The 25,456-nt window shown below is 32.0% G+C and overlaps 1 protein-coding gene across 2 annotated transcripts; it reads left to right on the forward strand.

The window, feature by feature from the left end:
* Nucleotides 1-3,629: 3,629 nt before the first annotated feature.
* LOC134721560 (uncharacterized) lies at nucleotides 3,630-10,814 on the forward strand. 2 transcript variants are annotated; one of them, XM_063584659.1, is made up of 6 exons: nucleotides 3,630-3,797; nucleotides 4,228-4,696; nucleotides 5,471-5,583; nucleotides 7,392-9,205; nucleotides 9,254-9,466; nucleotides 9,997-10,814. In XM_063584659.1, the coding sequence occupies exons 2-6, from the start codon at nucleotides 4,250-4,252 to the stop codon at nucleotides 10,176-10,178; spliced, it is 2,769 nt and encodes a 922-aa protein (XP_063440729.1). In that variant the 5' UTR covers nucleotides 3,630-3,797; nucleotides 4,228-4,249; the 3' UTR covers nucleotides 10,179-10,814. The 2 variants fall into 2 exon arrangements, with proteins under 2 accessions (XP_063440729.1, XP_063440728.1); XM_063584658.1 differs by having other exon boundaries at nucleotides 7,392-9,466; nucleotides 9,997-10,812.
* Nucleotides 10,815-25,456: the final 14,642 nt, after the last annotated feature.

The following is a 25,456-nucleotide window of genomic DNA, read 5'->3' on the forward strand; positions in this document are numbered from 1 at the left end:
TTTCAACCAAAATCGACAGTTATTAGTGTGCACTCTTGCTTTGCTTTCTAATTAAAGGTTATGTAATGATTGAATATCATTTTCTTCTGAGAATAATTAAATTTGCCTTTAACAAAGGTAAAGAATATAAATCAGTGGGCTGTACTTTTTAAGTGATTAAACTGGAGATGACACAAGTTACATGAATTAGAAATCTACATGAAACCGTATGGCAGATAACAAACAAAAATGAACAAACGGACAAGGCATAAAACGAGTATAAAAGACAACACGTAACGAATTGAATTACTAATTAAATAAAATTGAGAACGGAAATGAGAAATGTGTCAGAGACATCAACCCTACTATAGAGCAGACAACAGCCGAAGGCCACCAATGGGTCTTCAATGCGGCGAGCAACTCTCGCTCCCTGAGGAGTCCTTTAGCTGGTTCCTAAACAAATATATAATATACTAGACTAGTTCAGTGATAATGGACTTCATACTTAATTCCGAATTATACACAAGTAACTAAAACTAGAAATCATACACTAACAAAGGCCAGAGGCTCCTGACTTGGGACAGGCACACAATTGCGGCAGGGTTAAACCTGTTTTTGAGATCTCGACCCTCCCCCTATACCTCTAGCCAATGTAGAAAAGTAAACTCATAACAATACGCATAGTAAAACTCAGTTTAAGTCCGATGTCAAAATTGATAACAAAAGAAACTAAACAAAATGACAATAATACATAAATTAACAAATAACTACTAGCAGTTACTGACATGCCAGCTCCAGACCTCAATTAAACTGAAGCATTTCATATCAACACTTAAGATCTCAACAGTCATGAAAATGTAGAGACATCTCAAGCATTGACAAAATTCCATTATTTGGACTGGCACATGAATCCCAATGACTATAGTGTTGGATTAAACCAGTGATTTGTGAGAACTCAACTCCCGCCGATTTTTTTAGCTGGAACACATACAAAACAAAAGATTAAAAAATCAAATAAAAGCAACATTAGTATACCGCTGTTCAAAACTCATAAATCCATGGACAAAAAACAAAATCGGGGTAACAAACTAAAACCGAGGGAAACGCAAACACTTGAATTCATTTACAAATCTAAACTAATCACAAGAAAAACAAAGCAAAACAGTCAATTATGATTTGTCCTTTAAAATAACCACTGTATCACCGTTATCTATGGCTCTACAAAACTCAGATTAGGCTGTACTACGCTGGACCTGGCAATGGAGAGGGGGTATTCTAAATATGAGGAGCGCCTGTATACCTACCATGTACCTCAAGAGTATGTACATGTATATTATATAAATAATAATGCCTAGATTCATCATCAACTAAACATTCTTCCCATGGGTTTATCAGTTGTGCAATACATGTAACAACAGAGCATGCTTATCCCTCTAACATACATGTATAGTTTCGAATCCTGGACCCATGGCAGAATAAGCAACCGCTCTAAAAACTCAGCTTAAGTAGAGAGGCAGCATGCTTTTCCAGGGGTTTTATGTTCGAAACCTAACTTCAACGTATCTCTGAAATAGAAAATACGGAAGGATAATCATGTTCACTGTTCTTCGAATAAAGGAGAATTTCAAATATGTAATGAGCCCCCCCCCCCCCCCCCCCTGTAATTCTAGGTCCAATAGGAATGGAATAAAATAATTCATATGTCACATCTGGGACTATCTTTAAGTTATTAGATATTTTTTCCCTAACTTTGACTTTAAATAAATCAAGTCATACTAAAATAATCATAAAAGTTTTGCGTTTCCTTCTAAAATAAGCCGGACTGATATTTAAGTGTATGAATCCTAGGTTTAAGTGGACAATTGCCATGAAATATAAAAAGTAAAGTGAAGTCAATTACAGTGTCATAAGCTAGCTAATTTTTGTATTGCCGAACAATCATACTAGCATCTACATTAAATAAATAAAAATGTTTAATAATACAAGTAATAAGAAAAAGTGTGACAATTACAAATATTACGTAGAACTATCATGTAATCACGAAACAACACGTTGACCACATAATCTACCATTCCCCTTGTGTTCTAACATTTGGGTGAACGTAATATTGCATTTACTATACTGTTAATCGACAAAAAATTCCTGCTATTACTTAAACCAAGTATAGAGATTATAAAAGGAAAAAAAAGTTTTCGATTTTTTTATTTCCTCTATCAGATTTGGGATTTTTTCATACTCGTACAAAATTTGTGAAATTTTTGTTTTAAATAATTTTTACCAACGAAGATATCCATAATCGTTAGGTATATATGTATATGCATTTAAAGAGGTCTCTCTTTCATAGGTTTAATTTCTTAAATGTTTTTTTTAACTTGCATCTTACAAGCGAGAACGATATACGTGTAGAAAAATGAAATGATTTATTAATAAATACTGAGGAGCATACACGACTTGTCTTTAATACAATATAGATATAATAGCCTATGGTCATTTCTTATTGACAAACTGTTTATCATCGATAATTACACATAATAATGCACACATAAAATAAACTGATTGACAGAAATATGCGACTAATAACAATAAAAACCAAACCACATTATAAAATATGTTACGCCTACCAGGTCTTTACCGGATGTTCATTACATCAGAAATCTGGCAATTAAAACTTGGACATAAGCTTTTAGTTTACGTGAAACCTTCCAAAGAGTTCACGAAAGCAGAAGTATTGAAAATATTGAAAAAATGCTTGAAATCACGTCCTCTGAAAATGTAGAATCCTTTAAGAAACTTTGCAGGATCTGCAATTGACCTGTAGACAGCCAAAAATTCTACAATCCAGCATATTTTCCTGCTGGCAGTCCAAAATAAAATTTCCGTCCTTCATCCAGGTCAGACCATATGCATAATCTTGCATGTTTATAAAAATTAACACTAGTTGGCCCGAAACTAGATCATTAAGTATTGTAGAATTTACCTACCTGATAATATTCATGAATATCCTTGAAATATTTGCCACTGGATGTTAAGCAGACAATCAACTGATCAATCAAATAAAGTTGTAATATTTTTGAACGTTTATTGTGATTAGATATTTTTTTGTGACAAGACATGACCGGACACATTCTTCGTGTCTGTTGTAGAGTAAATACAATTTTGTATTTGTCTAAAAAAACATTAAATGTCAAGACTTTGTATTTTGAAAGCCAAACTCAGCAACAACAAAAATTACATCAGATAAAAATCAAGTAAGATTTAATATGCTAATAATGCAGACACTTAGCTGATACAATGATACAGTTAATGTATACGACACTTAACTGAGGCCTACCAATACCGTACTTGAAACTGACAGTGTTAAAATATATTTGCAAAATATAATAACAGTTTTTTACCGGTGATAGCATTTAAGCATACATGAAACTCTGTATAGGCTTAACAAATATGAAAGTATAGTCAATTGATACGAAAAACACCCGCAAACTATCACTGCATGGTCTTGCATATACTTGAATTAACTTTCTTCAGTAAATTTTCGCAATTGAGATATAAATACTGTTTTAGAAATAGCAAAACTGCTAGGATGGGACGCAAGAGGGGTATATAAACGAGATCATAATTTTGTATTTTATTTCTATAGTGTACGTCACAAAATCAAGTTTGTCCCAGACGTTAAGATTATGGACATATTTATTACTAATGGTATTCTAGATGTGTCAATGGCTTTTATTTAATGTCTACACAACTGTCATTGTTTTTATTGATGGACCATTGTGATAAGACAAAACATATTGACGGAATGTGAGTTTTCTATCGAGGTAAGCTATTTTACTTTTAATTTCGCAAAAAATCATATTTGCTACTTAGAGAAACATTTAGTTCTCGCGTATATTAAAAAGTTGCAAATTATGCACAATGCAAGTTAACATAAGCTCAGTCAAAAATCTATCTGAGAACCACGCGGGGTTTTTTTTCAGGTTAGCATGGTAAAAGCCATTTTAAAGAATTTACATATAAATATTAATCAATGAAAGGTTGTTTGTAAAGTTTATTGAATTTGTTTAATTAAAAATCGATGGTAAGTTGCATTGATGGGTGAAACGGAAGTATGTAGTATATAATAAATATTAAGAAATTCAGTAAACAGTGGCAATGTCCATTTTTACGATGGATCGATCTTTTTTTGTAAAAAAAACCGTCTTTGACCTTACATTACCTAACAATCAAATAAGTATAATTTTATTCCAGGAACCATTATTAAACAGATATAATGCATGCATTTATATTTCTAATATTAATAATTGGGAACACAAGAGCTTTGATAGAGGAAATACCACTTCCAAATGAGCTCAGCATTTGTTTTGAATCCCTAAGCAGAAAAAATGACATGACAAAAGTACCATGCACAGAAATCCAATGGCTCTGTATGCAAAAGAGTCTGTGGAGACTTGTCGATCACAGCATCATGAATATATCCGATGCTGACAGAAAATGGATAGATGCCATACTTCAAATTCCAGATTTTAGAAGTGCTACAAGTACCGCTGCTGCTGCCTCCACAACAGGAACCGGAACTGCAACGGCAACTGCAACAGGAAGTGGTAGAAAAAAGCGCCAAGCTGCAGCTTCACTGCGCATTCGAACAGAGTATCGAATGTTGAATGACCTTGAGAGGGATCAATATCACCGTGCAGTTAATACACTGAAGCAGCTCCCTGTATGTATAGTTTTTAAGAGATAACAAAACATAAAAAAAATGCAAATGATTTTATAAACATAAATCTCTTTCGTGACAAATAACTCTTCAGTGCATCTTCAAAGCACTTCTTTTTCAAGCAACATGCACCGCTTAAATTCTTGTAATATGGGACCCATAAAGTTTACACTAGACATTTACAAAAATCGGCTTTACTGTATCTTAGAAAGACTGCTAACCATCTAAATGAAGGTAACTGATCTTGTTTAAAATAACTCTGTTAGAGATATGATTTTACACATGACTAAAATCGGTACTGCACAATCATATATTATATAATAGTACATGTATATCTAGCAGTATGTTGGTAACATTGCATGCGGACTATATAGAAAAATACCACCATCAGATGTCATAATAATCTGGACTATATCTGTACAAGATGAAACCATCTATAATTATGTTGCCAATGATTGAAACTTTTATTATCGAAATTGTATAGGTCATCTATTATAATTATGTAGTTATGATGAGAACTAATGTTCCGATCCTTGTAGTTATGAAGTTCACACACTTTTTTTTATTTTTGTTAATTTGTATTTGATCTATTTCATTTAGCTTATTCATAAAAAAAATATGTATGTGAGCAATTAAAAGTGTCTCCTATCACTATCTCGGTTCGCAAAAAACACCTCAAATTTGGGTTGGGTAGGGGGAGGAATAATTATATTTCGTGAAGGACCAATTGTATTCATTTAACTGAAATATGAAGTTATTTCCTTTTCTATTATTCAGATAGGAAATGTATCTAGGTATGATTTCATAGCCAACATCCACCGTGGAGACGCCATTCCAGTGGCTCATTTCAGTCCAAACTTTCTAGGATGGAACAGAGTTTACCTTTTGATGTAAGTTATTCATTTTAAAACAAATCTTGTTGACACAAACCTGTTTTGATGTTGACTTGGTTATTTTATTACTTGGAAAGATGACATATCAAAAGCAAATCGTACTATGACACTGAGGTTTTGTTTTATTTTGCTTATTGTTTGTTTTTATTGATGCTAATTATATAAAAACAATATTTGTTTGTTGTTATTGCTATATGGTTTTTTCGTGTTATTGTTTTATTGTTTGTTTTTGTTATTTGCATTTTTGATTGTTTTTTTGATTGTTTTTGGTTTTTATTTGTGCGGTGGGTAGGTAAGTGTTTTTGTATAAGTATTTTTATATAGTTATTTTTATATTTTCTGTTTTTGATAACCATTTAGGGGTGAAGAATTTAGTAGTTTCTCTTCCTTTTATTCACATCGTTAATAGACTCCGGAAAATTTAAAGTTTGACATATTCACCTGCCTATTATTGAAGAGGCCGTGTAACTCCATATGTGTCTTATATAAAGGTAGATATGGTACGAGGGCCAATGAGACAACTCTCTATCCCAGTAACAATTCATAAAAGTAAACAATTATAGTTCTAGGTACGGCCTTCAACACGGAGCTTTGGCTCACACCGAACAGCAAGCTATAAAGGACCCTAAAAAATACAAGTGTAAATCATTCAAACGTGAAAAACCAACGGTATAATCTATATAAAAACGAAAAACGAGAAACACTTATGAACCACATAAACAGACGACAACCATTGAACATCATATGTTATTTTTTGTTGTTTGGGTTACTGTTTGAATGACTTATACTCATACACCTCTTATCCACAACTATTATTACTACGGCCTTATGATTCAACACGGACAATTCGAATGAAGTCAATTTAATAGAAAGGTCATTCTGAGAATATATCTAGTTAGGTCCTAGCTGGAATCTTTACGAAAATGAAGAGTTATACATCCCTTTCAATTCATGTGCGTACTTTTAATAACGTTTTGACAAGAGAAAATTATAAACATTATAAATGTTTGATACACCTAAAGGAATATAAAATAAAAACAAATAGAAATTGTTAAAATGAATATATTTATATGATATAAGATGTCTATAAGTATATAAAATACGTAATATTTGATTGCCTTTTAATCACACAAACCCCCAATTTTGACAGATTATGGCATTTTGTATTTGTCCTAAAAATATAATTAGACGGACGCTCCAGTTAGCTATGCAAAATTGTACTAAAAACATAGTGTGCAGTTTTCCAAAAAAAAAAAAACTATGTATTCATGTTGAATGACTTTATAGATATATAAAAACTCTTAGATATTAAGACTCTTTTTTAAATTAGTTTTATAAACTTTTCAATTAAAAGGCTGTTATAGAATCGGATACAGTCAAAAAACATCAACTCTGGTTGACATTCTAGTCCTCACTGACTGCACTGAAATACACCAGATATGAATATAAATGACATAGTTGCCTAATAAAATATGCTGATTTCTGCTCATATAATGTGTGTGGACTTTTTAACACGGTATTATGAAGACATGATATGATATTTTATATAGATATACACATACTAGATAACAATGAAATTTAAAAAAAAAGACAACTTGTCGATTGGTCTCGTGATATATCTTACTCGTGTTCTTATCTTAAAACCTGTCTTTTTGAATAAGATTTTTGTTTTACTTATTTCAAAAAGTACAGTTGTAAGGTCCATTATGCATCACCCTAAATACGCACAATTTTTATGATTAAGCATCAACTTAATTAAATATCGTGAAATTTGGCGTTTGAATATTGATTTGTTCTTTTTTTAGATACGAGAATGCTTTGCGCCAAATAGACCCTACAGTAACTGTGCCATACTTTGCGTCAGACTTGGACGATCCGCTGGAGGACCCAACACATAGTGTCATCTGGTCAGACATATTTTTGGGTAATGGTGATGGTGTGGTTAGATCTGGTCCGTATGGGAACTGGAAAACACCGTCCGGACCTCTGGTCAGAAACATTGGTAGCATGGGCCAGCTTTTATCAAGTAGCAGAATTGGACGTATATTGAGTAAAAATCGAACAGAAGAAATATCTGAACCAACAGCTCCTTACGACACAAATCTTGAACGACAACAGTATTTGGTGAACCGATGGATTGGTGGAGGTGGTGGACAAATGTCAGACCTGAATTCCGCTGCGCATGATCCAGCCTACTTTAACCATCTTGCTTATGTAGACTATATTTGGGAACAGTTTCGAATGTTACAACGTCAACAAGGTATCAATCCTGCCAAGGATTACCCTGTTGGGCGGGGAATACCAATTACTACTGAACCAATAGGCTTTGGAACTCTTCAAAATATAGACGGTTACAGTAGTTACTTCACGGAGGCCGTTTACACATATGAATACCTACCAGAATGTTCAATTGACCATACAGATTGTGGATCAGTCTATCTTAGGTGTGATACCACTGTACATGTTCCTCGATGTGTTTCACTCACTCGACACGAATGGAACTTACATCTAAAGGCAACTGGTCAACTAGGTACTAGTCCTAGTTTGGGAGGATTCAGCTTCGGCCAGAGTGCCCTTCCATTGCAAACAGATAATAAGCAGTGTCCATCGTCCGATAGGGGTATACAGAATAGATACAGAGTGGATGATATGACGGATATAAGAGAATGGGTGTATATTCCCGTAGAGATCCTCAGTAGAAGACCTCCTGAAAAGGCGATTTATGATTCCTACCCAGTTTTCCATAGTAACGTTATTTACGACGGCGATGTCTATTCACCAGATGCCTACCGAGTGTTAAGAAACACTTTACACACTGTACGATTGGGAAAATATGACTACTGTAAAGACACGTCGTCAAATGCTGGTAAAATATTTATCAAATCTGAGGGACTTAATTATTATGGTTCTTACCAGGAATATGCAATCGTTGACAACAGACTGGCCCTGTCGTCTTCAACAGCGTATGTGGCGGTTAGGTCACCAGAGCTAGGAATGACACAAACCCTCATTACTGCACATGACTCATGTGGCAGGATGTGTTCTGCGTACTGCAAAATTAAAGGTCGAAGTGAATACCAACCATGTCATGGAGCATTGCAGATGACTTCTGCAACACCGAAACAGTACAGTGTGAATTTCGGTGAAGTAATTGAGAATACTTGGGAATTTTATAAAAAAAGGTATTTTCCTAAAGTGAAAGAAGACAATGTTTTTATAAAGTTTTTCTGTAGTTATAACGAATACTGGCCAAAGAAGATAGAAAAATCACCAACCGTCATGTCATCAACGAAAACCAGTAATCAGAAGATGCATCAACTAAAGAGTTCCGCTGTCCAAGGATCAGTTAAAAAGACTTTTAATGAAGTTAAACCATCCATTCGACTTAATACTGGAGTACAGCCACAGAACACAAATACTGTATCACTGCCACAAAGGACCAATACTGAACCTCAGTTGAGGACCAATAGTGCACCCCAACAAAGAACCAATATTGCACCTCAACAGAGAACCAATACTGCACCTCAGCAGAGAACTAATACTGCATCTCAGCAAATGTCTAATACTGTACCCCAGCAAAGAACCAATACTGCAACACAGCAAAGAACCAATACTGCACCTCAGCTTAGAACCAATACTGCACCTCAGCAGAGAACTAATACTGCACCCCAGCAAATGGCTAATACTGTACCCCAGCAAAGAACCAATAACATACCTCAACAAAGAACTAATACTGTACCTCAACAAAGGATGACTCAAATGAATTCACCACCAATTGTATCTTCAAATATGGGAGCAAACACACATCAAAGCCAAAATCAGATGCTATCTAATTCAGGATCCACACACAATGCAGGTCAAGCAGGGATACGAAATCCAGGTATGTATAAAACGTTTGATTTACATTTATCAGATTAACACTACACTATTGATGCATGCGCTGTAACAGTTTAACCGTTGCAATGTTAATGCAGGTCATGTACATCTTTGGACTGATAACCAAAAAGTCGTAAGAAGATAATTATCTCCCTTTTTTGTTGAATTTCTTAATTAAGCGGGATCACACACATAAAATCTATTCTTGCTCATTTTAAAAGTGGAGGGCCGCCTGATAATGGGATTTGAAAGAGAAGGAAGAAAGGGTACAAGTACAGAATAATGAGGCAAAAATATAGAATAGAACAAACTAGACACAGCAAAATTAAGTATAGAGAATAATAAGCAAAAAAGATTAAAAAAGAGATAAATGTTGTTAAAAACGAAAAAACATTGATACGAAAGACCCCCTTTTAACCATCCGCACCATAATACATAGTGTCTTATTTTTAGCAAATTTTTCCACAACTTTTATTAGAAATTTAAAGAAGTCATTCAGTATGATATTGTCATCTTTATCTATTTCTTTTACAGGATGTTTACTTGGACATGGCTGTATTGTTGCAGGCTCATGCAGAACGTGTACACATGGTCAGAAAATAGCATGCATCAAATCTTCAACATTGTTTGCTCATTGTCAAGGCACTTCATTACTCATCAGACGTTGCCTATCCAATAGTCGTTTTGATTCTGTTACAGGCACATGTACAATGTAACTTATTAGATTGCAGTGATGGCGTTAAGTTAAAAAAAACAAATGTTATAATATGTAGTGATCTAAATAGTCACTGTTGCTACACACAAGCACGAGTTGTAAACTTATCACATGGAACAACGAGAATCAAAAGAATTAAGATGAAAACATTTAACTCAGTTTCCAACGTGCCGTAATGTAGCGAACAATATGTTTTGGCATTACGTTATTTTGTTAACGTTACACATATGTGACATTGGACACAGTTCTCACATTAAATATTTCATTTCTGTAATTTAAATTAGGATTTAAAGTATCCTTAATGAAGTATTTTAATCGAATACTTAACAAGCGTGTACCGGTATTTCTTACGAAAAAAGTCTTGGTTGAAAGTTGAAAGTAAAAATTTGAAGGCGACATAGATTAGTGCATTTAAGATTACCAGAAACAGAACCGCATATATAGGATTAGAAACTTTTACATAGTTAATCAGGTAAAATATACGTTACTCTTTTCTCAGAAGAGAACAGGTGCACAAAAAAGTGGAACAACTTGTATGATAAACCATTGTGTTCTTATATTTTTTGAGGAAGAGTGTTGTTATTTTTGTTTTATTGAACCCTTTCTTATGTTTATACATGTACGTTTTGGAATAAAATTCTAAATATTTTAATGAAATGCACTTTATTTTATTTACTTTGTCATTAGAACTGAAGTCGGTGCTTACTATCGGCCTTAATTGATTTTTTTCTTTTGTATGAGTGCCCTTATTTTTCTTCTTTTAAATCGTTTCACATTATGTTATCAGGTCCGAGACCACCATTGTCGTCCCTTGATTTTCGTTGTTCACAAATATAGTCCCTAGTGTTGACAGTGGGTTACTTGCCATTAATTTTTATACCCCTTCCAAATTTATTTCTCCATGTTCACTGCCTCAAATTGCAAGAAGGGGGATGAAATTACACTGTAAAAAAATTTGGGTCCAGAATTTTTAAGGAAAGTAGTGATTTGGTCCAGCTGAAAAAGGTTGAAAATGAGCACTTCGGAAGCTGTCAAAAGATTTCAAGACGCCCTAAACATAAAATTGTCCATATTTTGAGTTAGAGACGATGAAGTTTTCTATAAATTTGATATAATTTGTCCCAAAAGTAGTACAACACACTGTAAAAGTTTCTTTGAGAAAGCGCAGGTGGGATTTTTTTTATTTTCATTTATGTTCTAAAAGAAATGCACTACGAATTAATTGTGTTCTCGGACCTAAGAGGTGAAATCTGTAAATATAGAATTTGTACTCTGGCAACTTCCCTAAATGATTTGATGGTGTCAACTTGTCAAATAGCATGAAACTAAAGGATTTAAACTTTTATTTTATAGAATTTCTGCAAAAATGACCAATTTTGGCATTTTATGGTCAAAATAGGCATTTTATAACTTTTTCAATATTGATGCATAAATGGCATCTGACAGGTTTTTATGGGTCAATATTTGTGTTTCTATGCCTTTACCTGCTTCTTTTACTTATTTATGAACTCTGAATCTACAGAAAAGAAGTTTATCTCAGATAAAATGTGCAAAATGTGTTGTATAAATGACCCTTGTCTAACGCCTTGTTTGGATGAAGGCAATAGTGGGGAGCTTGGTATATAAAATTTGATGTCCATATTACAGACCTCACTAAATTTGTATCAAATGCACTTTACAATGTCTATTGTACCTTTTCCATTTCACATAATAAATTTCTTTTCTTCTGTAGGATAGCAAGTGGTTTAAATATAAGCCTGTTGAGAATAAATTGCATGCAAGTTTTTCCCTAAAAAGGCAAAAATCTTTGTTTCAGCCCATACTGCTTGTAAGAAAAGTTAATTGCAAGAGTCTTTTTGTGCTCAGATTTGTTGTATCATGTCACATGAGTATAGAAATGATAAAAAAGACACAAATTTTTATTTCTTATAGCCTCAATATGCATTTTTTAATGTAAATATGTAGCACGGCCTTAATTGACCTTAAATTTTTTCCAGTCTTACTTGGCCTAAGACCCTTTTAAACTAATATGATATGTTATTTGTAACTTTTCTTTCCATTTAAAGTACTTTAAATACATATGTAAGGATTATTTATAACTAAAAAGCTTCACAAATTAAAAATTGCTGGAAAATATTACATCTTCATGTAAGGCTCCCCTTCATTGAAAAACCTGAATTTTTAGGCACAGGCTCATATAAATTTGACTTTTGAATAATTATGCCAAGTCTGATAAATCAAATGAGTACTCTATTGCTTTAAGTACATGATAAGTTATATGTTAAGGCATTTAAAAAGTATTTTTTTGCAATATTTTAATTTTTAAAGCCCCAAATGTTGATAGTTGAAATTTTTCAATTTTAACGTCAAAATTTTACACGCAAAGATGAGTATAGAACTTAACTTAATGTCTATAATGTACATCCTATTGTCATGACACTTTGTAAGCAGTGTTATAATACATTAAACTTTGTTCATACCAAGTTTTTTTAAGATTTGTCAACTCTTTCTACCCTATTATATTAGGTCCGAGACCACCATTGTCGTCCCTTGATTTTCGTTGTTCACAAATATAGTCCCTAGTGTTGACAGTGGGTTACTTGCCATTAATTTTTATACCCCTTCCAAATTTATTTCTCCATGTTCACTGCCTCAAATTGCAAGAAGGGGGATGAAATTACACTGTAAAAAAATTTGGGTCCAGAATTTTTAAGGAAAGTAGTGATTTGGTCCAGCTGAAAAAGGTTGAAAATGAGCACTTCGGAAGCTGTCAAAAGATTTCAAGACGCCCTAAACATAAAATTGTCCATATTTTGAGTTAGAGACGATGAAGTTTTCTATAAATTTGATATAATTTGTCCCAAAAGTAGTACAACACACTGTAAAAGTTTCTTTGAGAAAGCGCAGGTGGGATTTTTTTTATTTTCATTTATGTTCTAAAAGAAATGCACTACGAATTAATTGTGTTCTCGGACCTAAGAGGTGAAATCTGTAAATATAGAATTTGTACTCTGGCAACTTCCCTAAATGATTTGATGGTGTCAACTTGTCAAATAGCATGAAACTAAAGGATTTAAACTTTTATTTTATAGAATTTCTGCAAAAATGACCAATTTTGGCATTTTATGGTCAAAATAGGCATTTTATAACTTTTTCAATATTGATGCATAAATGGCATCTGACAGGTTTTTATGGGTCAATATTTGTGTTTCTATGCCTTTACCTGCTTCTTTTACTTATTTATGAACTCTGAATCTACAGAAAAGAAGTTTATCTCAGATAAAATGTGCAAAATGTGTTGTATAAATGACCCTTGTCTAACGCCTTGTTTGGATGAAGGCAATAGTGGGGAGCTTGGTATATAAAATTTGATGTCCATATTACAGACCTCACTAAATTTGTATCAAATGCACTTTACAATGTCTATTGTACCTTTTCCATTTCACATAATAAATTTCTTTTCTTCTGTAGGATAGCAAGTGGTTTAAATATAAGCCTGTTGAGAATAAATTGCATGCAAGTTTTTCCCTAAAAAGGCAAAAATCTTTGTTTCAGCCCATACTGCTTGTAAGAAAAGTTAATTGCAAGAGTCTTTTTGTGCTCAGATTTGTTGTATCATGTCACATGAGTATAGAAATGATAAAAAAGACACAAATTTTTATTTCTTATAGCCTCAATATGCATTTTTTAATGTAAATATGTAGCACGGCCTTAATTGACCTTAAATTTTTTCCAGTCTTACTTGGCCTAAGACCCTTTTAAACTAATATGATATGTTATTTGTAACTTTTCTTTCCATTTAAAGTACTTTAAATACATATGTAAGGATTATTTATAACTAAAAAGCTTCACAAATTAAAAATTGCTGGAAAATATTACATCTTCATGTAAGGCTCCCCTTCATTGAAAAACCTGAATTTTTAGGCACAGGCTCATATAAATTTGACTTTTGAATAATTATGCCAAGTCTGATAAATCAAATGAGTACTCTATTGCTTTAAGTACATGATAAGTTATATGTTAAGGCATTTAAAAAGTATTTTTTTGCAATATTTTAATTTTTAAAGCCCCAAATGTTGATAGTTGAAATTTTTCAATTTTAACGTCAAAATTTTACACGCAAAGATGAGTATAGAACTTAACTTAATGTCTATAATGTACATCCTATTGTCATGACACTTTGTAAGCAGTGTTATAATACATTAAACTTTGTTCATACCAAGTTTTTTTAAGATTTGTCAACTCTTTCTACCCTATTATATTAGGTCCGAGACCACCATTGTCGTCCCTTGATTTTCGTTGTTCACAAATATAGTCCCTAGTGTTGACAGTGGGTTACTTGCCATTAATTTTTATACCCCTTCCAAATTTATTTCTCCATGTTCACTGCCTCAAATTGCAAGAAGGGGGATGAAATTACACTGTAAAAAAATTTGGGTCCAGAATTTTTAAGGAAAGTAGTGATTTGGTCCAGCTGAAAAAGGTTGAAAATGAGCACTTCGGAAGCTGTCAAAAGATTTCAAGACGCCCTAAACATAAAATTGTCCATATTTTGAGTTAGAGACGATGAAGTTTTCTATAAATTTGATATAATTTGTCCCAAAAGTAGTACAACACACTGTAAAAGTTTCTTTGAGAAAGCGCAGGTGGGATTTTTTTTATTTTCATTTATGTTCTAAAAGAAATGCACTACGAATTAATTGTGTTCTCGGACCTAAGAGGTGAAATCTGTAAATATAGAATTTGTACTCTGGCAACTTCCCTAAATGATTTGATGGTGTCAACTTGTCAAATAGCATGAAACTAAAGGATTTAAACTTTTATTTTATAGAATTTCTGCAAAAATGACCAATTTTGGCATTTTATGGTCAAAATAGGCATTTTATAACTTTTTCAATATTGATGCATAAATGGCATCTGACAGGTTTTTATGGGTCAATATTTGTGTTTCTATGCCTTTACCTGCTTCTTTTACTTATTTATGAACTCTGAATCTACAGAAAAGAAGTTTATCTCAGATAAAATGTGCAAAATGTGTTGTATAAATGACCCTTGTCTAACGCCTTGTTTGGATGAAGGCAATAGTGGGGAGCTTGGTATATAAAATTTGATGTCCATATTACAGACCTCACTAAATTTGTATCAAATGCACTTTACAATGTCTATTGTACCTTTTCCATTTCACATAATAAATTTCTTTTCTTCTGTAGGATAGCAAGTGGTTTAAATATAAGCCTGTTGAGAATAAATTGCATGCAAGTTTTTCCCTAAAAAGGCAAAAATCTTTGTTTCAGCCCATACTGCTTGTAAGAAAAGTTAATTGCAAGAGTCTTTTTGTGCTCAGATTTGTTGTATCATGTCACATGAGTATAGAAATGATAAAAAAGACACAAATTTTTATTTCTTATAGCCTCAATATGCATTTTTTAATGTAAATATGTAGCACGGCCTTAATTGACCTTAAATTTTTTCCAGTCTTACTTGGCCTAAGACCCTTTTAAACTAATATGATATGTTATTTGTAACTTTTCTTTCCATTTAAAGTACTTTAAATACATATGTAAGGATTATTTATAACTAAAAAGCTTCACAAATTAAAAATTGCTGGAAAATATTACATCTTCATGTAAGGCTCCCCTTCATTGAAAAACCTGAATTTTTAGGCACAGGCTCATATAAATTTGACTTTTGAATAATTATGCCAAGTCTGATAAATCAAATGAGTACTCTATTGCTTTAAGTACATGATAAGTTATATGTTAAGGCATTTAAAAAGTATTTTTTTGCAATATTTTAATTTTTAAAGCCCCAAATGTTGATAGTTGAAATTTTTCAATTTTAACGTCAAAATTTTACACGCAAAGATGAGTATAGAACTTAACTTAATGTCTATAATGTACATCCTATTGTCATGACACTTTGTAAGCAGTGTTATAATACATTAAACTTTGTTCATACCAAGTTTTTTTAAGATTTGTCAACTCTTTCTACCCTATTATATTAGGTCCGAGACCACCATTGTCGTCCCTTGATTTTCGTTGTTCACAAATATAGTCCCTAGTGTTGACAGTGGGTTACTTGCCATTAATTTTTATACCCCTTCCAAATTTATTTCTCCATGTTCACTGCCTCAAATTGCAAGAAGGGGGATGAAATTACACTGTAAAAAAATTTGGGTCCAGAATTTTTAAGGAAAGTAGTGATTTGGTCCAGCTGAAAAAGGTTGAAAATGAGCACTTCGGAAGCTGTCAAAAGATTTCAAGACGCCCTAAACATAAAATTGTCCATATTTTGAGTTAGAGACGATGAAGTTTTCTATAAATTTGATATAATTTGTCCCAAAAGTAGTACAACACACTGTAAAAGTTTCTTTGAGAAAGCGCAGGTGGGATTTTTTTTATTTTCATTTATGTTCTAAAAGAAATGCACTACGAATTAATTGTGTTCTCGGACCTAAGAGGTGAAATCTGTAAATATAGAATTTGTACTCTGGCAACTTCCCTAAATGATTTGATGGTGTCAACTTGTCAAATAGCATGAAACTAAAGGATTTAAACTTTTATTTTATAGAATTTCTGCAAAAATGACCAATTTTGGCATTTTATGGTCAAAATAGGCATTTTATAACTTTTTCAATATTGATGCATAAATGGCATCTGACAGGTTTTTATGGGTCAATATTTGTGTTTCTATGCCTTTACCTGCTTCTTTTACTTATTTATGAACTCTGAATCTACAGAAAAGAAGTTTATCTCAGATAAAATGTGCAAAATGTGTTGTATAAATGACCCTTGTCTAACGCCTTGTTTGGATGAAGGCAATAGTGGGGAGCTTGGTATATAAAATTTGATGTCCATATTACAGACCTCACTAAATTTGTATCAAATGCACTTTACAATGTCTATTGTACCTTTTCCATTTCACATAATAAATTTCTTTTCTTCTGTAGGATAGCAAGTGGTTTAAATATAAGCCTGTTGAGAATAAATTGCATGCAAGTTTTTCCCTAAAAAGGCAAAAATCTTTGTTTCAGCCCATACTGCTTGTAAGAAAAGTTAATTGCAAGAGTCTTTTTGTGCTCAGATTTGTTGTATCATGTCACATGAGTATAGAAATGATAAAAAAGACACAAATTTTTATTTCTTATAGCCTCAATATGCATTTTTTAATGTAAATATGTAGCACGGCCTTAATTGACCTTAAATTTTTTCCAGTCTTACTTGGCCTAAGACCCTTTTAAACTAATATGATATGTTATTTGTAACTTTTCTTTCCATTTAAAGTACTTTAAATACATATGTAAGGATTATTTATAACTAAAAAGCTTCACAAATTAAAAATTGCTGGAAAATATTACATCTTCATGTAAGGCTCCCCTTCATTGAAAAACCTGAATTTTTAGGCACAGGCTCATATAAATTTGACTTTTGAATAATTATGCCAAGTCTGATAAATCAAATGAGTACTCTATTGCTTTAAGTACATGATAAGTTATATGTTAAGGCATTTAAAAAGTATTTTTTTGCAATATTTTAATTTTTAAAGCCCCAAATGTTGATAGTTGAAATTTTTCAATTTTAACGTCAAAATTTTACACGCAAAGATGAGTATAGAACTTAACTTAATGTCTATAATGTACATCCTATTGTCATGACACTTTGTAAGCAGTGTTATAATACATTAAACTTTGTTCATACCAAGTTTTTTTAAGATTTGTCAACTCTTTCTACCCTATTATATTAGGTCCGAGACCACCATTGTCGTCCCTTGATTTTCGTTGTTCACAAATATAGTCCCTAGTGTTGACAGTGGGTTACTTGCCATTAATTTTTATACCCCTTCCAAATTTATTTCTCCATGTTCACTGCCTCAAATTGCAAGAAGGGGGATGAAATTACACTGTAAAAAAATTTGGGTCCAGAATTTTTAAGGAAAGTAGTGATTTGGTCCAGCTGAAAAAGGTTGAAAATGAGCACTTCGGAAGCTGTCAAAAGATTTCAAGACGCCCTAAACATAAAATTGTCCATATTTTGAGTTAGAGACGATGAAGTTTTCTATAAATTTGATATAATTTGTCCCAAAAGTAGTACAACACACTGTAAAAGTTTCTTTGAGAAAGCGCAGGTGGGATTTTTTTTATTTTCATTTATGTTCTAAAAGAAATGCACTACGAATTAATTGTGTTCTCGGACCTAAGAGGTGAAATCTGTAAATATAGAATTTGTACTCTGGCAACTTCCCTAAATGATTTGATGGTGTCAACTTGTCAAATAGCATGAAACTAAAGGATTTAAACTTTTATTTTATAGAATTTCTGCAAAAATGACCAATTTTGGCATTTTATGGTCAAAATAGGCATTTTATAACTTTTTCAATATTGATGCATAAATGGCATCTGACAGGTTTTTATGGGTCAATATTTGTGTTTCTATGCCTTTACCTGCTTCTTTTACTTATTTATGAACTCTGAATCTACAGAAAAGAAGTTTATCTCAGATAAAATGTGCAAAATGTGTTGTATAAATGACCCTTGTCTAACGCCTTGTTTGGATGAAGGCAATAGTGGGGAGCTTGGTATATAAAATTTGATGTCCATATTACAGACCTCACTAAATTTGTATCAAATGCACTTTACAATGTCTATTGTACCTTTTCCATTTCACATAATAAATTTCTTTTCTTCTGTAGGATAGCAAGTGGTTTAAATATAAGCCTGTTGAGAATAAATTGCATGCAAGTTTTTCCCTAAAAAGGCAAAAATCTTTGTTTCAGCCCATACTGCTTGTAAGAAAAGTTAATTGCAAGAGTCTTTTTGTGCTCAGATTTGTTGTATCATGTCACATGAGTATAGAAATGATAAAAAAGACACAAATTTTTATTTCTTATAGCCTCAATATGCATTTTTTAATGTAAATATGTAGCACGGCCTTAATTGACCTTAAATTTTTTCCAGTCTTACTTGGCCTAAGACCCTTTTAAACTAATATGATATGTTATTTGTAACTTTTCTTTCCATTTAAAGTACTTTAAATACATATGTAAGGATTATTTATAACTAAAAAGCTTCACAAATTAAAAATTGCTGGAAAATATTACATCTTCATGTAAGGCTCCCCTTCATTGAAAAACCTGAATTTTTAGGCACAGGCTCATATAAATTTGACTTTTGAATAATTATGCCAAGTCTGATAAATCAAATGAGTACTCTATTGCTTTAAGTACATGATAAGTTATATGTTAAGGCATTTAAAAAGTATTTTTTTGCAATATTTTAATTTTTAAAGCCCCAAATGTTGATAGTTGAAATTTTTCAATTTTAACGTCAAAATTTTACACGCAAAGATGAGTATAGAACTTAACTTAATGTCTATAATGTACATCCTATTGTCATGACACTTTGTAAGCAGTGTTATAATACATTAAACTTTGTTCATACCAAGTTTTTTTAAGATTTGTCAACTCTTTCTACCCTATTATATTAGGTCCGAGACCACCATTGTCGTCCCTTGATTTTCGTTGTTCACAAATATAGTCCCTAGTGTTGACAGTGGGTTACTTGCCATTAATTTTTATACCCCTTCCAAATTTATTTCTCCATGTTCACTGCCTCAAATTGCAAGAAGGGGGATGAAATTACACTGTAAAAAAATTTGGGTCCAGAATTTTTAAGGAAAGTAGTGATTTGGTCCAGCTGAAAAAGGTTGAAAATGAGCACTTCGGAAGCTGTCAAAAGATTTCAAGACGCCCTAAACATAAAATTGTCCATATTTTGAGTTAGAGACGATGAAGTTTTCTATAAATTTGATATAATTTGTCCCAAAAGTAGTACAACACACTGTAAAAGTTTCTTTGAGAAAGCGCAGGTGGGATTTTTTTTATTTTCATTTATGTTCTAAAAGAAATGCACTACGAATTAATTGTGTTCTCGGACCTAAGAGGTGAAATCTGTAAATATAGAATTTGTACTCTGGCAACTTCCCTAAATGATTTGATGGTGTCAACTTGTCAAATAGCATGAAACTAAAGGATTTAAACTTTTATTTTATAGAATTTCTGCAAAAATGACCAATTTTGGCATTTTATGGTCAAAATAGGCATTTTATAACTTTTTCAATATTGATGCATAAATGGCATCTGACAGGTTTTTATGGGTCAATATTTGTGTTTCTATGCCTTTACCTGCTTCTTTTACTTATTTATGAACTCTGAATCTACAGAAAAGAAGTTTATCTCAGATAAAATGTGCAAAATGTGTTGTATAAATGACCCTTGTCTAACGCCTTGTTTGGATGAAGGCAATAGTGGGGAGCTTGGTATATAAAATTTGATGTCCATATTACAGACCTCACTAAATTTGTATCAAATGCACTTTACAATGTCTATTGTACCTTTTCCATTTCACATAATAAATTTCTTTTCTTCTGTAGGATAGCAAGTGGTTTAAATATAAGCCTGTTGAGAATAAATTGCATGCAAGTTTTTCCCTAAAAAGGCAAAAATCTTTGTTTCAGCCCATACTGCTTGTAAGAAAAGTTAATTGCAAGAGTCTTTTTGTGCTCAGATTTGTTGTATCATGTCACATGAGTATAGAAATGATAAAAAAGACACAAATTTTTATTTCTTATAGCCTCAATATGCATTTTTTAATGTAAATATGTAGCACGGCCTTAATTGACCTTAAATTTTTTCCAGTCTTACTTGGCCTAAGACCCTTTTAAACTAATATGATATGTTATTTGTAACTTTTCTTTCCATTTAAAGTACTTTAAATACATATGTAAGGATTATTTATAACTAAAAAGCTTCACAAATTAAAAATTGCTGGAAAATATTACATCTTCATGTAAGGCTCCCCTTCATTGAAAAACCTGAATTTTTAGGCACAGGCTCATATAAATTTGACTTTTGAATAATTATGCCAAGTCTGATAAATCAAATGAGTACTCTATTGCTTTAAGTACATGATAAGTTATATGTTAAGGCATTTAAAAAGTATTTTTTTGCAATATTTTAATTTTTAAAGCCCCAAATGTTGATAGTTGAAATTTTTCAATTTTAACGTCAAAATTTTACACGCAAAGATGAGTATAGAACTTAACTTAATGTCTATAATGTACATCCTATTGTCATGACACTTTGTAAGCAGTGTTATAATACATTAAACTTTGTTCATACCAAGTTTTTTTAAGATTTGTCAACTCTTTCTACCCTATTATATTAGGTCCGAGACCACCATTGTCGTCCCTTGATTTTCGTTGTTCACAAATATAGTCCCTAGTGTTGACAGTGGGTTACTTGCCATTAATTTTTATACCCCTTCCAAATTTATTTCTCCATGTTCACTGCCTCAAATTGCAAGAAGGGGGATGAAATTACACTGTAAAAAAATTTGGGTCCAGAATTTTTAAGGAAAGTAGTGATTTGGTCCAGCTGAAAAAGGTTGAAAATGAGCACTTCGGAAGCTGTCAAAAGATTTCAAGACGCCCTAAACATAAAATTGTCCATATTTTGAGTTAGAGACGATGAAGTTTTCTATAAATTTGATATAATTTGTCCCAAAAGTAGTACAACACACTGTAAAAGTTTCTTTGAGAAAGCGCAGGTGGGATTTTTTTTTATTTTCATTTATGTTCTAAAAGAAATGCACTACGAATTAATTGTGTTCTCGGACCTAAGAGGTGAAATCTGTAAATATAGAATTTGTACTCTGGCAACTTCCCTAAATGATTTGATGGTGTCAACTTGTCAAATAGCATGAAACTAAAGGATTTAAACTTTTATTTTATAGAATTTCTGCAAAAATGACCAATTTTGGCATTTTATGGTCAAAATAGGCATTTTATAACTTTTTCAATATTGATGCATAAATGGCATCTGACAGGTTTTTATGGGTCAATATTTGTGTTTCTATGCCTTTACCTGCTTCTTTTACTTATTTATGAACTCTGAATCTACAGAAAAGAAGTTTATCTCAGATAAAATGTGCAAAATGTGTTGTATAAATGACCCTTGTCTAACGCCTTGTTTGGATGAAGGCAATAGTGGGGAGCTTGGTATATAAAATTTGATGTCCATATTACAGACCTCACTAAATTTGTATCAAATGCACTTTACAATGTCTATTGTACCTTTTCCATTTCACATAATAAATTTCTTTTCTTCTGTAGGATAGCAAGTGGTTTAAATATAAGCCTGTTGAGAATAAATTGCATGCAAGTTTTTCCCTAAAAAGGCAAAAATCTTTGTTTCAGCCCATACTGCTTGTAAGAAAAGTTAATTGCAAGAGTCTTTTTGTGCTCAGATTTGTTGTATCATGTCACATGAGTATAGAAATGATAAAAAAAGACACAAATTTTTATTTCTTATAGCCTCAATATGCATTTTTTAATGTAAATATGTAGCACGGCCTTAATTGACCTTAAATTTTTTCCAGTCTTACTTGGCCTAAGACCCTTTTAAACTAATATGATATGTTATTTGTAACTTTTCTTTCCATTTAAAGTACTTTAAAATACATATGTAAGGATTATTTATAACTAAAAAGCTTCACAAATTAAAAATTGCTGGAAAATATTACATCTTCATGTAAGGCTCCCCTTCATTGAAAAACCTGAATTTTTAGGCACAGGCTCATATAAATTTGACTTTTGAATAATTATGCCAAGTCTGATAAATCAAATGAGTACTCTATTGCTTTAAAGTACATGATAAGTTATATGTTAAGGCATTTTAAAAAAGTATTTTTTTTTTGCAATATTTTAATTTTTTAAAGCCCCAAATGTTGATAGTTGAAATTTTTTCAATTTTAACGTCAAAATTTTACACGCAAAGATGAGTATAGAACTTAACTTAATGTCTATAATGTACATCCTATTGTCATGACACTTTGTAAGCAGTGTTATAATACATTAAACTTTGTTCATACCAAGTTTTTTTTAAGATTTGTCAACTCTTTCTACCCTATTATATTAGGTCCGAGACCACCATTGTCGTCCCTTGATTTTCGTTGTTCACAAATATAGTCCCTAGTGTTGACAGTGGGTTACTTGCCATTAATTTTTATATACCCCTTCCAAAATTTATTTCTCCATGTTCACTGCCTCAAATTGCAAGAAGGGGGATGAAATTACACTGTAAAAAAAATTTGGGTCCAGAATTTTTAAGGAAAGTAGTGATTTGGTCCAGCTGAAAAAAGGTTTGAAAATGAGCACTTCGGAAGCTGTCAAAAGATTTCAAGACGCCCTAAACATAAAATTGTCCATATTTTGAGTTAGAGACGATGAAGTTTTCTATAAATTTGATATAATTTGTCCCAAAAGTAGTACAACACACTGTAAAAGTTTTCTTTGAGAAAGCGCAGGTGGGAATTTTTTTTTATTTTCATTTATGTTCTAAAAGAAATGCACTACGAATTAATTGTGTTCTCGGACCTAAGAGGTGAAATCTGTAAATATAGAATTTGTACTCTGGCAACTTCCCTAAATGATTTGATGGTGTCAACTTGTCAAATAGCATGAAACTAAAGGATTTAAACTTTTATTTTATAGAATTTCTGCAAAAATGACCAATTTTGGCATTTTATGGTCAAAATAGGCATTTTATAACTTTTTTCAATATTGATGCATAAATGGCATCTGACAGGTTTTTATGGGTCAATATTTGTGTTTCTATGCCTTTACCTGCTTCTTTTACTTATTTATGAACTCTGAATCTACAGAAAAGAAGTTTATCTCAGATAAAATGTGCAAAATGTGTTGTATAAATGACCCTTGTCTAACGCCTTGTTTGGATGAAGGCAATAGTGGGGAGCTTGGTATATAAAATTTGATGTCCATATTACAGACCTCACTAAATTTGTATCAAATGCACTTTACAATGTCTATTGTACCTTTTCCATTTCACATAATAAATTTCTTTTCTTCTGTAGGATAGCAAGTGGTTTAAATATAAGCCTGTTGAGAATAAATTGCATGCAAGTTTTTCCCTAAAAAAGGCAAAAAATCTTTGTTTCAGCCCATACTGCTTGTAAGAAAAGTTAATTGCAAGAGTCTTTTTGTGCTCAGATTTGTTGTATCATGTCACATGAGTATAGAAATGATAAAAAAAGACACAAATTTTTATTTCTTTATAGCCTCAATATGCATTTTTTAATGTAAATATGTAGCACGGCCTTAATTGACCTTAAATTTTTTTCCAGTCTTACTTGGGCCTAAGACCCTTTTTAAAACTAATATGATATGTTATTTGTAACTTTTCTTTCCATTTAAAGTACTTTAAATACATATGTAAGGATTATTTATAACTAAAAAGCTTCACAAATTAAAAAATTGCTGGAAAATATTACATCTTCATGTAAGGCTCCCCTTCATTGAAAAACCTGAATTTTTAGGCACAGGCTCATATAAATTTGACTTTTGAATAATTATGCCAAGTCTGATAAATCAAATGAGTACTCTATTGCTTTAAGTACATGATAAGTTATATGTTAAGGCATTTAAAAAGTATTTTTTTTTGCAATATTTTAATTTTTAAAGCCCCAAATGTTGATAGTTGAAATTTTTCAATTTTAACGTCAAAATTTTACACGCAAAGATGAGTATAGAACTTAACTTAATGTCTATAATGTACATCCTATTGTCATGACACTTTGTAAGCAGTGTTATAATACATTAAACTTTGTTCATACCAAGTTTTTTTTAAGATTTGTCAACTCTTTCTACCCTATTATATTAGGTCCGAGACCACCATTGTCGTCCCTTGATTTTCGTTGTTCACAAATATAGTCCCTAGTGTTGACAGTGGGTTACTTGCCATTAATTTTTATACCCCTTCCAAATTTATTTCTCCATGTTCACTGCCTCAAATTGCAAGAAGGGGGATGAAATTACACTGTAAAAAAAAATTTGGGTCCAGAATTTTTTAAGGAAAGTAGTGATTTGGTCCAGCTGAAAAAGGTTGAAAATGAGCACTTCGGAAGCTGTCAAAAGATTTTCAAGACGCCCTAAACATAAAATTGTCCATATTTTGAGTTAGAGACGATGAAGTTTTCTATAAATTTGATATAATTTGTCCCAAAAGTAGTACAACACACTGTAAAAGTTTCTTTGAGAAAGCGCAGGTGGGATTTTTTTTTTATTTTCATTTATGTTCTAAAAGAAATGCACTACGAATTAATTGTGTTCTCGGACCTAAGAGGTGAAATCTGTAAATATAGAATTTGTACTCTGGCAACTTCCCTAAATGATTTGATGGTGTCAACTTGTCAAATAGCATGAAACT

The sequence above is a fragment of the Mytilus trossulus genome, chromosome 6 (genome assembly GCF_036588685.1).
Source record: "Mytilus trossulus isolate FHL-02 chromosome 6, PNRI_Mtr1.1.1.hap1, whole genome shotgun sequence".
In the NCBI taxonomy this organism is placed as follows: domain Eukaryota; kingdom Metazoa; phylum Mollusca; class Bivalvia; order Mytilida; family Mytilidae; genus Mytilus; species Mytilus trossulus.